At 39.8% G+C, this 16,435-nt stretch overlaps 1 protein-coding gene across 1 annotated transcript in view; it reads left to right on the forward strand.

Moving 5' to 3' along the window:
- Positions 1-16,435, forward strand: part of LOC115255018 (uncharacterized) — a gene marked incomplete at its 3' end in the record, with an annotated part of 65,918 nt that overhangs the window by 28,017 nt on the left and 21,466 nt on the right. The window contains 1 exon segment of the mRNA XM_062850155.1: positions 14,177-14,272. Coding sequence (XP_062706139.1) covers positions 14,177-14,272 — 96 coding nt within the window.

The following is a 16,435-nucleotide window of genomic DNA, read 5'->3' on the forward strand; positions in this document are numbered from 1 at the left end:
ATTTGTGAACACATTTTTAAAACATTATATCACAATATGTAGTCGATGAAACCTTTTCAATATTTTTTGTGTTACAGCTTATACCTAAGGCTTTCATATGCAGCTTCGTTTGAGGTTTTATATTCACTACAAAAAATATGAAAAATCTGTACATATTCAGAGTATTATTTGGAAATTTATCATATTTTGATCAATAAAAGTGCCAAGTGTTTTCAACATTTTTAAACTCTCTTAATGTAATATTTTTATACAGGACCTACTAAACAACATATGAAGAGTAGGTCCTATGCATTTTTCGTTTAGTTAATGCACTTTTATTGTTAGAAAACGTTTGGCAGATTATATGTTCAAAATATGGTGATTTTTTAAATACCGTCAACTGCATAAGCAAATTTTTCATATTTTTTGTAGTGATTATAAAACCTCAAATGAAGCTGCATATGAAAGCCTTAGGTATAAGCTGTAATACAAAAACCCGATTTAATCCACCTATGGTTAACAGAACCCTTCTTACACTTATTAAAATTATTGCTGTATTATTTGTATTTAACATATTTACTGTGTGTAATTGACCAAAAGTTCTAGAAAATATTGTGGATTTGGCATCTAGTGGATTGGTTTCCAAAATAGCATCATGGACCGTGGACTAAACTACCAGAAATGCCAGACACCTCCTAGAATATTGTATGGAATGTTTAAAAAATAGCTTATATATTCTGGAATATTGTATCTTTTGTTAATTGCCGAAAGATCTGGAATCGATTAACAAATGGGTAAGAAAATCAGCGAGATACACTTTGTCTAATATCTCCTAATCAGTCGAATAAATTAGCTCCGACCGTATTGTTAGTTTTCATAGAATTCCTGTGTATTTGTAATTTGTTATTTATAATTTTGTTGAAAACAATAACCTGCTAGTATACACTTTGTATGAGGTCAGCATTATTTATTGAAAAATAATTTCCCATAGACTGGTGAAAAACTCATGCAAGATAACAAGTGAATATAATAATAAAAAAAACCCTAATTAATCCACCTAGCGGTGATGGTGCCTTTCTCGTGCTTTTAAATATCCTTTCAACAAAACTCAAGCGACATGTTGATGACATTGACATAAATACAAAATGAAAACTGCTTGCTAAATCAACTCAATATGGATACATTTTATATTAGCATAACATCCAATATTCAGAAAATTTAAGACAACGATCCAAAATTCAAACCAAACAAATGTCATGAAGCCGCTAAGCTTTGAAACGTCATTTTAGATTTTCCGGTCGTCATTTTTTGACTCCGGATATCTACCCCAACTAAACTAACCGCCATCTTAAACATTGAGACACCATCTTGGATGTTCTGGTATTCAATATGGGACTCTGTTCCTAAAATTACATAAAATAATCGCCGTATTGAATTTTGGCATGTCGTTTATGATGATTAACCTGGGCTTGTTAGGGGAATATCTGTAAATAAAAAGAAAATCGGGTTAAGTACGGTTCCTTTGAATTCCACTAAGAATTTGCATCCTTTGACAGATACGTATTTCGACCTCAACTGTAAGGTCGTCTTTAGTGTCTTGTACTTGACTCGACAGTCGAGTCAAGTACAAGACACTGAAGACGACCTTACAGTTGAGGTCGAAATACGTATCTGTCAAAGGATGCAAATTCTTAGTGGAATTCAAAGGAATCGTACTTAACCCGATTTTCTTTTTATTTATGTCGTTTATGATTTTCTGGTACCAGTTTTGGACGAAGACCGGCATTCTTCCCCATTCAAATTATAGTCATATTGCAGACCTTGTGAAACAGCGCACAGCTTAGGTTTTCTGATTACAAATTTTGAATTCTGGACATGTTTTCATACAACATATGCCCATAATGCAAGAATTCAAAATTCTAAAAAAAAAGGCGCTAACTTGAATACTGGGCCATTATCTTGGATTTTGGACCGCTATCTTGGATACTCTGGTGGACTCCGATCATATTTCCCATACCAAATACACTTATTTTACATGGTTTCAGAGCTCAAAATTCCTTTAAACAGCCGCCACCTGTTGTTCAGGGTTGACACGATCAAATTCTTATTTTTCCATTCAACGTTGACCCATCCTGCTATAAATTTACACCTTAGAAATCTGAAATGGTGTGATTTGATGAGATCGCTTTAGTTCTGTCTATATTTTATTCTCTTTCGTATATGAGAACTTAGACCTATTCTTCACTGTTGTTCATGCCTAACGTTTATCAGGCCATTAAACAAAGCTACGATTTGATTTTTCACATGAACGTTGGTTCTGCTACACAACAGCTAGTCTTATGTGATCTAAGGCTATTTTCTTGTTAACCGTTTATTGGATTATCAAAAAAATCTGCGATCTGATGTGTCGTATGTATGGGTTTGGTTCATTTTTATATTTGGCAATTTCCGGTGGGACACCCGGATCTGATTCCATGACACTACCGGTTGTCCAAATTATGGTCTGAGATTATTTTATTGCTAATTCTTCACCTTTACCCAATCACCGCGATTTGATATATCGCATGTATAGGGGTTTGATTTACTTTTACTTTTAACCACTTTCGAAGCCACAGCCGAACCCGCAACACTACCGGGAATCTAATGTGGTCTGACCCTATTTTTCCATCAGGTTGTCGATAAGTCGTGGTTTGATGTACCGCATCCATGGGTTTGGTTAAATTTTACATTTTACTACCCGGATCTGATTCCGAATAACTACCGGCTGAACCAAATAGGGTCTGACACTATTGTCTTGTTAACTGTTCATCGGTTAACCAAAAACGCTGCAAATTGAAGGTGTCACATGCAGGGTTTGACAATTTCGACGGGACTCTCGGAACCAATTCCGGAACACTACCAGTTGTGTCTAGTGTGATCTAAGGCTATTTTATTGCTAACTGTTCATCAGGTTATCGCAAAAGCCACGATTTGATGTGTCACATGCCTGGATTTGATTTACTTTTACATTTGGCCTCTTCCGGCCACTCAAAACCGATTCCGAAAGACTTGCTGGCCGTTTATAAGGTAATCGAAAAAGCCGCTATTTGATGTGACGCATGTACGGGTATGTGTTTCTTTTTCAGATTTGACCACTTCTGCGGGAACCCCGGAACCGGTTCCGGAACACTACTGGTTCAGATATGGTCTGAGATGATTTTGCTGCTCATTGTCCATCAGGTCATCGAAAATGCCGTGGTTTGATGTGTCGCATGTATGGGATTGGTTCAATTGTATATTTGGCCACTTCCAGCGAGACGCCTAGAACCGGTTCCGGAACACTACCGGTTCAGATATGGTTTGATACTATTTTCCTGCTTACCGCTCATTAGGTTATCTAAAATGCCGTGGTTTGATGTGTCGCATGCATGCGCTTGGTTCAATTGTATTTTTGGCCACTTCCAGTGGGACGCCTAGAACCGGTTCCAGAACACTACCGGTTCAGATATGGTCTGCGACTATTTTCCTGCTTACCGCTCATCAGGTTATCGAAAATGCCGTAGTTTGATGTGTCGCATGCATGGGTTTGGTTCACTTGTATATTTGGCCACTTCCGGCGGGACACCCGGTACCGGTTCCGGAACATTATCGGTTCAGATATGGTCTGAGACTATTTTCCTGCTTACCGTTCATCAGGTTATCGAAAATGCCGTGGTTTGATGTGCCGCATGCATGGGTTTGATGCATTTTCATATCTGGTCCCTTCTTGGGGTACCATTCCGGAACACCTAAATGGCCGTATCTCCGGAACGGATGGACCGATCCGAACCATTTTCAATAGGAAACAATGGGACCAGATTCCGCGTCGAATGAACCATCGGTCATTGAAATCGGTTGAGGTTTACTGCCAAAAAGTGATGTGAGTTTTTTTGTACACACTCACACATACACACACACACGCACACACATACACACACACACACATACACACACACAGACATCACCTCAATTTGTCGAGCTGAGTTGATTGGTATATATGACTCGACCCTCCGGGGCTTCTATCAAAAAGTCATTTTTGGAGTGAACATATAGCCTTTCCAGTACACTTAGTGTACGAGAAAGGCAAAAATAATTTATTGAAATACTCTTCTTAATGTATCTCAGTAATCAAATGTCGAATCGAAATAAAATTTCAGGGCCTTTTACAAGGATATTGTAGCTTTCATTTGGTACTTAGAGAACCCAAATCGGTTGACAGACGGCTGAGATATTTATTATGGTACCCTTGGTCAAAAATCTCTCAAAAAGTTAACCTGTATTACTCCCAAGTACTCTTTGAAAGATATCTCGGTAACCAAATGTCCAATTCTGATGAAATTGTATAGGGTTCTACTAGAATGTTGTAGCTTTCATTTGGTACCAGGAGAACCGAAATCGGTTGACAGACGGCTAAGATACTTATTATGATACACTTGGTCAAAAATCTTAAAAAGTTTAGAATTATGACTCATAAGTACTCTTCGAGAGATATCTCGGTAACCAAACGTCCAATCGAAAAAAAATTCAATAGCGTTCTACTAGGATGTAGTAGCTTTCATTTGCTTCCAAGAGAACTCAAATCGGTTGACAGACGGCTGAGAAACGTGCGTGACTTTTTTTTGTAACGCACATACACACACACACATACACACATACACACACACACACACACACACACACACACATACAGACATTTGCTCAGTTCGTCGAGCTGAGTTCATTGGTATATGAGACTCGGCCCTCCGGGCCTCGGATCGAAAGTCGGGTTTTCAAGCGATATTTATACCCTTCTTATGGGTGTAAGAAGGGTAAAAAGATCGAAAAAGTTTCATCTACTACATATTGAGATATAATGTTTTAAAAATGTGTTCAAAAATCTTATAAGTTTTACTAAAAGTTCTATAACTTTCAGAAAACTTATTCGATCTTGCTCAAAATTTTACCAATAGAGCAGTAATATATGATTCATGATTGGTCAAAATTTCAGCAGTTTTGATTGACGTATAAAAAAGTTATAAACATTTGATGGAAAACATATTTTGACAAAAAATATGCTGTACGGACAATTGTTTGATACACTGTACATTGATCCATACTCTACATGTGCACGAAAACCGATTTTGAAAATATTGCTTCGTTATTTAATAAAAAATTAAAAACCAAAAAGTGAGGAAACGCTTCCAGTTTCGCCTTAAGTCTCGATATGCAGACGTCGTGCCAAATAGAATATGAAATTACTATTTACTAGTAAGGCTGGTGGTATCAGGTAGATACACAGAAGGTAACGCAGGTATCAAAGGTCTGCTTGAGAAGCACGTTATCCTCTATTTGGAGCATTTGTGATAACGCCATAAAAATGCATCTATTTTATAATTTAACTGCGGTAGAAACAAGGAAATCTGGGATGAGATACGAATTAGGACAAGTAGAGGAATATGCAAAAGTTACCCTGACAAAGGGCACTAAAATATCAGTGTACTACAACGATTTCAAACAGAACCCGGAAAGGGGTACTGTGAAAACGCGTAAAACACAAAGAGAATCTAGGGTACGAGTGCCATCAGCAATCTCACGCTCCCATTTTCATCCTATCCGAGAACAAGCTATTACGGCACCGTTTGATTCCGTTCTTTTGTGTTTCATACGTGCTCACTTCTAACAAAAAATACAAAAATAAGAAACAAAACAAACAGCGCTTCATTCCTTTGTTTTTAGTAGGATGAAAATGGGAGCCACATGCTTAATAAGGGTACCAATACCCTATACAGGTTGGTTCCATTTTTGTCAACACGATTCGCTATTTTCAGTTGACAAAAAACGGAATCAGGCTGACGTATTGAAATCGATTTTTGTTCCATTTTTAAGCAAAGTTTAACCATTTATATATATCATTCAAAATCCTAGAGAAATCCCTGGAAAAAAATCATTGGAAGTATCTCTGTGGAAGAACTCCTGGACAAACCTCTAAAATAATCAAGAGAAATCAATGTAGAAACTGGTGGTAAAATTCAAAGTGGAATTTTGTAGGAATCCCTGAAAGAACTCCTGGAGAAGTTTCCTGAGAAATTACAGAACGACACCCTACATGAATTCCTGAAGGAATTCCTCAACTAATTTCTAAAGAAACCTCCAGAGTAATTTTTAAAATCTGTATTGCAATCTTCGAAGCATCCTAAGATATTCCTGGAGTAATTCGTAGAACAATCGTTGGAGGCATTTCTATTGAATTTGATGAAGAAATTCCTGTTAGGTTTGCAGATAAAATTCCTGATGAAATCCACATGAGGATTCCAGAAAAAAGACCTGGCGAAAAATCTGAAGGAGTTCCTGGAGAAATCCCTGCATAAATGGCTTGATATAGTCTAGGCTGAATTCCAGGAGAACTCTCAGCAAGGAGTTCTGGAAAAATCTCTGCAGGAGTTCCAGAAGAAATAACAAGAGAAATTCCATAAGCAATACCAAGAGACATTCCTGAAGGAATACCACAAGGAAATCTTGGAGGCATTTTTAGAGAAAACCCCAGGACATTCATAACAAGACGCCTTCTGAGGAAATCTATAGAAGAATCCTGTAGAAATCCCCTGAAGAATTCCTGTATAAATCGTTTGAGTAATTTATTAAAAAAAAACTGGAGGCATCAACAGATTTTTTAAGAAATCCCTAGAGAGAGCCCCGAATCGACGAATCTTTGGTAAAGTTTCTGAATGAATCCCAGCAAAAATCGCAGGTGAAAACTTTAGAAGACATTCTAAAAAAAATCCTAGGATGAATTTCCAAATAAATCAACGGAATAATTCTAGGAGGAACTTTAATCCCTACATGGAGCTCCTAGAAGAGCTCCAGTATAAAGTTTTGCAGGAATACCAGCGAGAATTTCTGGAGGAATTCCAACAGGAGCTTCTGAAGGAATTTCAAGAAAAACTTCTGAAGGTACCATAGGGGGATAGATTCTTGAATTCTTGAAGCAACAATAACAGAAGAATCCCAGTAGAAATTCCGGGAGGAATCGCAGCAACAATTTCTGAGTGGATCCCATCACGAATTTCTGAACGGTTTCCAATAGGAATTCTTGGAGAAATTCCTAGAAAAAAATATGGAGTAGTATCTAAAAACACTGTGAGAATCTCTGGTGGAAACTTTGGGAATCTACTGCATAAACCTCAGCATAAATTCCCAATAAATCCCAGCAAGAGGCCGTTCATATTTATACCACGTGGACCCTATTTGCGTCATCTGTGACTCTCGTTTATACAAAAATATGAAAATTTGTATGGACGGCCTCTAATTACCGTAGGAATCCCTGGAGACACCTATGGAAAGAAGCAAATATGTATGTTTCTTCACTGGGACGAGTTTCAGTTAAAGATATTGTTTATACCCCTACGTGACATGTTTGAGAATGTCAACACATTAACAGGCAAAGTTGAAACGATTTAAAAGTTTGACCGTCTCCATTCCACTCGGTCCATGGCAGTTTGTCTCCAGTTCCGCACTCTGCGTAGGGTCCGCAGATCGTCCTCCACTTGGTCGACCCACCTAGCTCGCTGCGCTCCACGTCTTCTTGTACCGGTCGGATGACTCTCGAGAACCATTTTAGTCGGGTTGCTATCCGACATCCTGATGACGTGACCCGCCCACCGTAGCCTCCCGATTTTCGCGGTATGGACGATGGTTGGTTCTCTTAGCAGCTGATGCAGCTCGTGGTTCATTCGCCTTCTCCAAGTCCCGTCTTCCATCTGCACTCCGCCGTAGATGGTACGCAACACCTTTCGTTCGAAAACTCCAAGGGCGCGTTGGTCCTCTGCACGTAGGGTCCATGTTTCGTGCTCATAGAGGACGACCGGTCTAATCAGCGTTTTGTAGATGGTTAACTTCGTGTTACGGCGAACTTTATTCGATCGTAGAGTTCTGCGGAGTCCAAAGTAAGCACGATTTCCTGCCACAATGCGCCTCTGAATTTCTCTGCTGGTGTCGTTGTCGGCGGTCACCAGTGAGCCCAAGAACACGAATTCTTCAACCGCCTCGATTTTATCACCGTCGATATAAATTCGGGGTGGCGGGCGCGATGATTCCTCCCTGGAGCCCTTTGCCATCATGTACTTTGTCTTCGACACATTAATGACTAATCCGATTCGCCTGGCTTCACTCTTTAGTCGTTTCCGCCATCGTCTCAAATTTACGAGCAATAATATCAATATCATCAGCGAAACCAAGCAGCTGAACGGACTTTGTGAAAATCGTACCACTCGAGTTAATCCCCGCTCTCCTTATTACACCCTCTAACGCAATGTTGAACAGTAAGCACGAAAGACCATCATCTTGCCGTAACCCTCTGCGAGATTCGAAGAGACTCGAGAGTGTCCCTGATACTCGAACTACGCACATCACTCGATCCATCGTCGCCTTGATCAATCGTAATCTGCCATAGCTGTTCTCGATCGATTGTATCATACGCCGATTTGAAATCGATGAACAAGTGATGTGTGGGCACGTTGTATTCGCGGCATTTCTGCAACACCTGGCGGATGGCGGACATCTGATCCGTTGTAGCGCGTTCACCCATGAATCCAGCCTGATATTGCCCCACGAACTCTCTTGCAATCGGTGATAGACGGCGGCATAAAATTTGGGAGAGTACCTTGTAGGCAGCGCTCAGTAGTGTGATCGCGCGATAGTAGTGTGATTCGTTCTCGTTCGGTGTTGCAGCATTCTCGCCCATGCTGCATTCTTCTCGTTTTTCAACTGTTCACATTCGCCGTCGTACCAGTCGTTTCTGTGATTCGGGGTCGCGAAGCCTAGTGCTGTAGCCGAGGTACTACCTATGGCAGATCGGATGTCCCTCCAGTCATCTTCAAGTGTAGCTGCACCAAGCTGCTCTTCCGCTGGTAGGGCCACTGCTAACTGCTGCGCGTAGTCTTGATCCACTTCTACGTTACGCAGCTGCTCGATGTTGAGCCGCGGCGTTCGACTTCGACGCGTGGTGGTAACTGTCGAAAGTTTTGTGCGCATGCATACAGCGACTAAGTAGTGATCCGAATCTATATTCGCACTGCGGTATGTGCGGACGTTGGTTATATCCGAGAAGAATTTACCGTCGATTAGAACGTGGTCGATTTGGTTTTCTGTTTGCTGGTCGGGTGATCTCCAGGTGGCTTTGTGTATATCTTTGCGGGGGAAGAAGGTGCTTCGGACTACTATACCATGGGAGGCTGCAAAGTTTACGCATCGCTGGCCGTTATCATTCGATACGGCGTGCAGGCTGTTTCGCCCGATTACCGGTCTGTACATTTCCTCCCTTCCTACCTGCGCGTTCATGTCGCCGACAACGATTTTCACGTCACGCGGCGAGCAACCATTGTATGTTTGCTCTAACTGCGCGTAGAACGCTTCTTTCTCGTCATCGGGTCGCCCTTCGTGTGGGCAGTGGACGTTGATGATGCTGTAGTTGAAGAAATGGCCCTTAACTCTCAACATGCACATCCTTGCGTTGATCGGCTGACACCCGACCACACGTTGTCGCATCTTGCCCAACACTATAAATCCTGTTCTCAGTTCATTGGTGGTGCCACAGCTTTGGTAGAAGGTAGCCGCTCGATGCCCGCTTTTCCACACTTTCTGTCCAGTCCAACAAAGTTCCTGCAACGCCACGATGTCGAAGTTGCGGGGATGTAGTTCGTCGTAGATTATCCTGTCACATCCTGCGAAACCTAGTGACTTGCAATTCCATGTTCCAAGTTTCCAATCGTAGTCCTTATTTCGTCGCGTGGGTCTTTGCCGATTGTATCGAGTCGTATTTTCTCCTATGTTATTCGCAATGGGGATTTTTACAGGTGGCTTATTGGGCCTACGCCAAAACTCCTGTCTCGCCGGAGGGCCATCGTGCCAGTTCTGTTTAACGTCTCAACCAACACTGGGACGACCACGCTGATGGGGCTACCACCTTGGATCTAGCTGGGCGTGGTGCAGCGTTTCTTATTCAGCCGCCGGATGCCAGAACAGACGCTGTTTGAGCCGCAGCTCCTTGGTGAACAGACGCTCGGATCGTACCTCTTCAATCTAGCTGAAGTCAGAAGGACAACAGTGCCCAGGCTGCACTACCAGCTAAGCTCACAACTCTTAGCTGGCGGTCTTTGTCATCGTTTGACCCGTGGAAGCATGAGGTAGGAACTTGTGAGGACCAGAGCTATGTTGGACGCTCTCCTTATCGACTCATCGTTTTGCAGCCCACAGCGGGGCATCCACAAACACTTTATTTCCTAATCGCTGCTTGACGCAAAATCGAAAGTGATTTTGGTTTTTCAGCATTTGGTGAATCCAATTGGAAATCATTGGAAATATTCCATGACCCTGTGCGGTTTCCAATATGACATCGAAAGGCATCTTTGATATCTAAGAAAACACCTAAGCAGGAGTGCTTTTGAACGAATGCTTTCTCGACATCGTAAATAACCTTGTGTAGAAAAGTGAACTGTCCAGATTGGTAGGCATATTGGTTCACATGAAGAGGCACGTTCGCCAGATGAACATCGCGAATGTGATGATCGACAATGCGTTCTAAGCATTTCAAAAGAAAATAGGTCAAACTGATAGGTCTGAAACTCTTTGCTTCTTCATACGAGCTACGACCCACTTTCGGAATAAACTGCACAGTAATATCACGCCAAGATTTGGGAATATACCATGTAGCAAAACTGCAAACAAGTAGTGTTTTCGTTTGAAATTATGGTCTTTACAGACCGTAGAGGGTATACTTCTTCAAAAGTTCTCATGATGAAGGCAGTTGTAGTATCAACGATATCATCTCTAAATCACTTAGAGTATCAATGGATGATGAGTATCCATGAAATTTGGTCGTAATCAAATCAGTGAGATCCCGGGTTGTTGACCGGGGAACCAATTGCGTTGTTGACAAGCACACATACTCGAGGCATGACACGCGAGTTTGCCATTTTATTTTTGCTGAAAGAAGTTAACACAGAATTTACAAGGTTGCCTAGATATAAATATTCCTTAAGAAAGTGAGGTTCTTGAATAAAAATTTCTTGGGTTGTATCATTTTGCATAAGTCTGTTGAATGCTTTTCATAGTAATTCGGAACTGTAGGGTATGTAAAAACAGAATACAATAACGTTTTGAGATCCAACGATGCTCTCTGCTTTTGTAAGTTTACTAAACATTTGGAAAACTATCATATTGACATTTTGACGCACTAGTGCGTGAAATCAGTTTAAGCTAATGAAACGTGGTCTGTATCAGTGGAGAACTTTTAACAGTTAAATTACTCGCTATGATGATTTCACAACTGGATACTTAATGCTGAGTCCTACTTTTGGTGTCATCAGATACCGATAAACAAAAATTACGTTTCAAAAGGGAAGGTGAGTCGAACATACTCTACGTCAAAGCAGAAACGAAATTGTTCAAGACAGAGAATTGCTTGCGCTGCATTGAAGGTGCTTTCCGACGGTGATTGTTAATGGTTGACCGTAATGAGGAAACGTCTATGATTTTAAGTAGGTAAGAAAGTGGAAATTATGAGCTATGCAGTACAGCTATTCTGAGTTTCAGGACTGTAAAGTTGTGTGACCCTTTACGCACAGAGAAATGTCCAATTTTCGGACATTCAGCTGTTTGAAACTGTCCCTGCTCTTCGAGAAGGGTGAAATGAGGATACAAACTTTAAACCAATATCACCATCATACTTGCTCTGAGCCCATTTTTGATTGCATCGGGCTACGTTGCCGCAGTTGAAGGCGTCGTTGTCGTCATCGTTGTGCCAACCACTCATTGAAAATCGAGGGTCGACGTCAAGCGCTGCGCTGGCTGGCTGCTAATGCCAGTTCAAATTCGACAGCTAAACAAACAGAAAATTAAAGCCAGACTGCGTCGCCATGAGCGCCCCGGCTACGATGATATACGACGACTCCTTCAATAATGGTTATGTATGAAGTATGGTGTACCCCGAACGGCATTGTGCCTTGCAATTAAACATTCACAGGCAGTCGGTTTTTTTTTTATTATTATGACGAATGTACCACACGGCTTCAATGGAAAAAATGTCACATTGGATGTGTGCTGTGCTGTCGCACCAACCAATCGCCGTCATTTAGTTTGGTCCCTATAGATGCAATCACCAAACTAGCTGCCGACATCTGGCGTGGGAATCTAGCTGCGATTAATATTTCATTAATATCACCCCATCATCTTTCGGAAGAATTGATTGTTTTCCGAAAATGTCACTCTCGAATGATAATGATGATAATAATTCCATAATGCACGGTTCTGAAGGTCCACAGAGAACTATCAAGAACGCTGACAAGTGCCCATCAATCACAGAAAACGAACATTACAAACACAAACCAACGCTCCATTATTCTACATTAGGCTTGTTGTAGCCAGCAGTCGATTGCTCGAAGGTAACAACCAGATTCCCAGAACAGAAATTATCCTCTCCGTCCGTGTGCTTCTCGACCGAAGCTTCGTTCAGCAAACTTTTATATCGCTTCATTAGCATAATTTTATTTCCTCGTTCTGCTGAGTGTATAGGTATATGAAGGTACGTGTGGAGACAAGTCAGGCTTGCGGCTTGAACGTCGTTTACCTGTGATGCAGAATACGGAAAATAATAAAGTAGTTACACGTATGAAGATGAACGAACATTGACAGAAAACGGCTTGCTTTCAGTCACAATCATTAAACTGAATGGGTGACTTTCTATGCTGATGGTTTCCGCGTAGGGAGTTTTTTTTCAGCTTTTCTGTTGCCTGAACGTCGAATAAAGGCGTTTCAATTTACTTGGAAGAAAAATGTGGTATGTACGCATAATTGACTTCATTTCAACGAAATCACTTCGACATTTTTACCAACATTATATTAGGTTGAATTTAAGATGTCGATAATAAACTACAGAACTTTGCTAGTTTCTAAACCATTTTGAGTTGAGTTCAATCAAAATATCGTTTTTATTCAGTACGAAGAGAATGTAATTAACGAAACGCAGAATAGCATGGATAAGAACGTTATGCGAAGGTTTTATGTAACTGACAACGGTGCGCAGCATAAGATTGCGCCAGTACCCGCTAAGTGTAATGATTGGGGAGCAAATTTGATGGTAGACAAAACAATAATGGTGACAGTCAGATGGAAGAGGCACTTTGAAGATTTGTTGAATGGTAACAATAAAGGTGCACCCAGGAACAGGATTAACATAGTTGATGACGGTGAAGCAGTTGAACTATCTACAAGAAAAGGTGCATACGAAGCGGTAGTTTCTACAGAAAAATAACCTTTCGGTGCACAAGATACTGTCGCGTGTCCTGTTTAATAGACTGAGGACTCTTGAGTAATCCTTCATTTACGAATACCAGGCTGCACACAGAACCTTACAAATGTCTACCGGTAATAACTAGATTCAAATAAATGCACTTCATATACTTAAATGTATGCCTTATAACAGACGAAAACGTTTGGAAATGGATTCTAAAGATCATTCATAGACTCGTGGATCAAGGTTTCTTAGACCAATTAATTATAGAAGACGATTGAACTTGGCTTCAAATAATTAGTACTATAGGAAAAACCCCAAGCCAATTAGACCACAAATTGAAACATCATTATCACATCAATCGTCAGGTTTCACCTAACCAAAAGAAGTATAATAGTTGGTATGTTTCCATTTTATTAATCATGCAGCGTTTGATGGGTAATTATTACACTCATAATGCAATTTACCGATCTATGGATTCATTTGAGATGTTAAACAGCCGTGCCGTACGCACCGGTTCTTCTGCCACCTCACAGACAGAATGATGTGCAGCCAACACTCACAGTTGACGGGACGGCTGATATACGACCAGAGAACGCCAACAAACAACAACGCGGGGCCTAGCCTAATCAGCATATGAATTGATTGTATTTTTTGAGCGTGTTAATGCGTCTATATACGTATACATATGTGTGTATAATTTAAGGTAAATAGCAAATACCCACCGAGTGATGCAGTATGGTGAGTTGAGCAAAAATTGAAAACAGCACAAGCCCGAAACAATGCGATAGTGACGTGCACCTTCGTTAAATTGTAAAGATGTGCAAGATGATGTTTTAATCTAGTCGATTTCACCGTGAAAAAAGTATTCATCATGAATAATTGACTGTTTATTTTCATGTTTTTCTCTTTCAGAACTATCTGGTTGTTTGTGTGCTGCGACGACACACCCTTTGTTCTATAGTAGGAACACACAAATCGCGGGATTCCTGGAACCTAGACGTGGAGCAGGTGGGTGAGCCGAGTTTGATGGATTAATTATGTATGCAGTTGAATTTAAATATTGAGCGCATGTTTTCGACTAGACATTTGCATTCTGTCCGGTTGGTGAAAGTTGTCATCATTCGTTGACATTTTTGTGGAAACACATTTTTAAGCATTATTGAAACAAGATAAATAAATGGGAGAAACTGCAGAACTTAGGCGACTTTACGTTGGTAACGTGATAACTAAAAGTAACAATCACTGCATTCACAAGTTTAACTAGATAAAAATTACCTTTACGAAAATGACTGCAGCCATTTGGGATGTACTATTTTGCATAACTCTGCAAAACATTGATCTCTATGGTGTTCTTCTATAATGACACCATGTATGCTGAAGTTGTTCGAACATTTGAACAACATTTGAACATACAAACAACGTAAATATCAGTGGTGACTCCCAATCCTCAAATCTACCTGTGCACCAAGTATAAATTCTTGAATGTTTTGATCAAATTTGTTTAAAATGACGAGAATAGCTGCCTTCATTCATTTCTATTTCGATATTGATCATATAATCACTGCAATCGATATTTTTCAGAGTCTGGAGTGAGGTTACGCGACGCCACTGGTAAATACACTCCCGTTCAAAAGTTTGGGGTCACCCCCCAAAAAAACATGTCATTTTTTTAGCCCCATACCTCCGCCAATTCGCGTCCGATTTCAAAACCGTAGGTTTCATTCAAAAGATAATAAGTCAAAGAAACTTTGAACATGGTTTAAAAGAAACTTTTTCAAAAAAATTTGTATGTAAACTTAACCCAAAGTTGCCAAATTTTCTAAAAAATGAATATAAACTTACGGCAGTGTCGCTGGAAGTTGGGTCGACCAAATTTTAAGATGAGAGCGGTAATATGACCCATTTTCTATTAGCTTTCAACTGCTTTTTACAGAACTTAGCTAAAAAATCTAGGAAAAAAGGTATTAAGTGAATTAATCCTTGATGTCATCGACCAAAAGTTTGGGGTCACCCCTCAATATGATGTATCGGCCAAAAGTTTGGGGTCACTTTCGTAAAACATGGGAAAGTGATTTGGTGATATCTTCGTCATCTATAGTTCAATTTTAATTATTTTTGGCTCATTTCAAAGATAATTAACTAAATTTACGTTTGATGTCTTCAACTTAACGTATTTGACGATTTTTGTATGTAAAAATGTTATGTAAAGTTAGCACATTTTACCACGCTTCAAAAAATAAGGCAACTTTACGTTAAGTTTTAGTATGTAAATTTCAACAAATATGTGTGGTTCAATGTCTATGCAGTAAGTATCATTCATTTTGTTTCAAATAAGCCAAGAAGGATTAAAATTGAATGAAAGATGACAAAGATATCAACAAATCACTTTTCCACGTTTTACGATAGTGACCCCAAACTTTTGGCCGATACAGCATATTGAGGGGTGACCCCAAACTTTTGGTCGATAACATCAAGGAATAATTTACTTAATAACTTTTTTTCTAGATTTTTTAGCTAAGTTCTGTAAAAAGCAGTTGAAAGCTAATAGAAAATGGGTCATATTACCGCTCTCATCTTAAAATTTAGTCGACCCAACTTCCAGCGACACTGCCGTAAGTTTATATTCATTTTTTAGAAAATTTGGCAACTTTGGGTTAAGTTTACAAACAATTTTTTTTGAAAAAGTTTCTTTTAAATCATGTTCAAAGTTTCTTTGACTTATTATCTTTTGAATGAAACCTAGGGTTTTGAAATCGGACGCAAATTGGCGGGGATATGGGCCTAAAAAAATGACATGTTTTTGAGGGGGTGACCCCAAACTTTTGAACGGGAGTGTATGTATTGTTCCATGCTGGAAGAGAGTCTGTTTGCAAAGCACAGAGTACCATCGAAACGTGCATATTTCTGCGGCAAATGCTTCAAATAATTAGTTTGTTTAGCGAAAAAAAATAATGCTTTTTTGGAAATGCTCCAACACTTTTGCTTTGATAGTCAAATAAACAACACAGTTTAATTTACGTGGAGAGAATGACATGCTCGTGCCGAATAAAAAATCACCTTTCAACATTCAAATGCATTTGAATTATAGTTCCGGGCATCAAAAATTATGATATTTTGAATTTAGCATAATTTAAAATAAGCGATATTTTAAATAAAGGTAGAACCCAATTT

This window comes from Aedes albopictus, chromosome 2 (genome assembly GCF_035046485.1).
Source record: "Aedes albopictus strain Foshan chromosome 2, AalbF5, whole genome shotgun sequence".
Classification (NCBI taxonomy): Eukaryota; Metazoa; Arthropoda; class Insecta; order Diptera; family Culicidae; genus Aedes; species Aedes albopictus.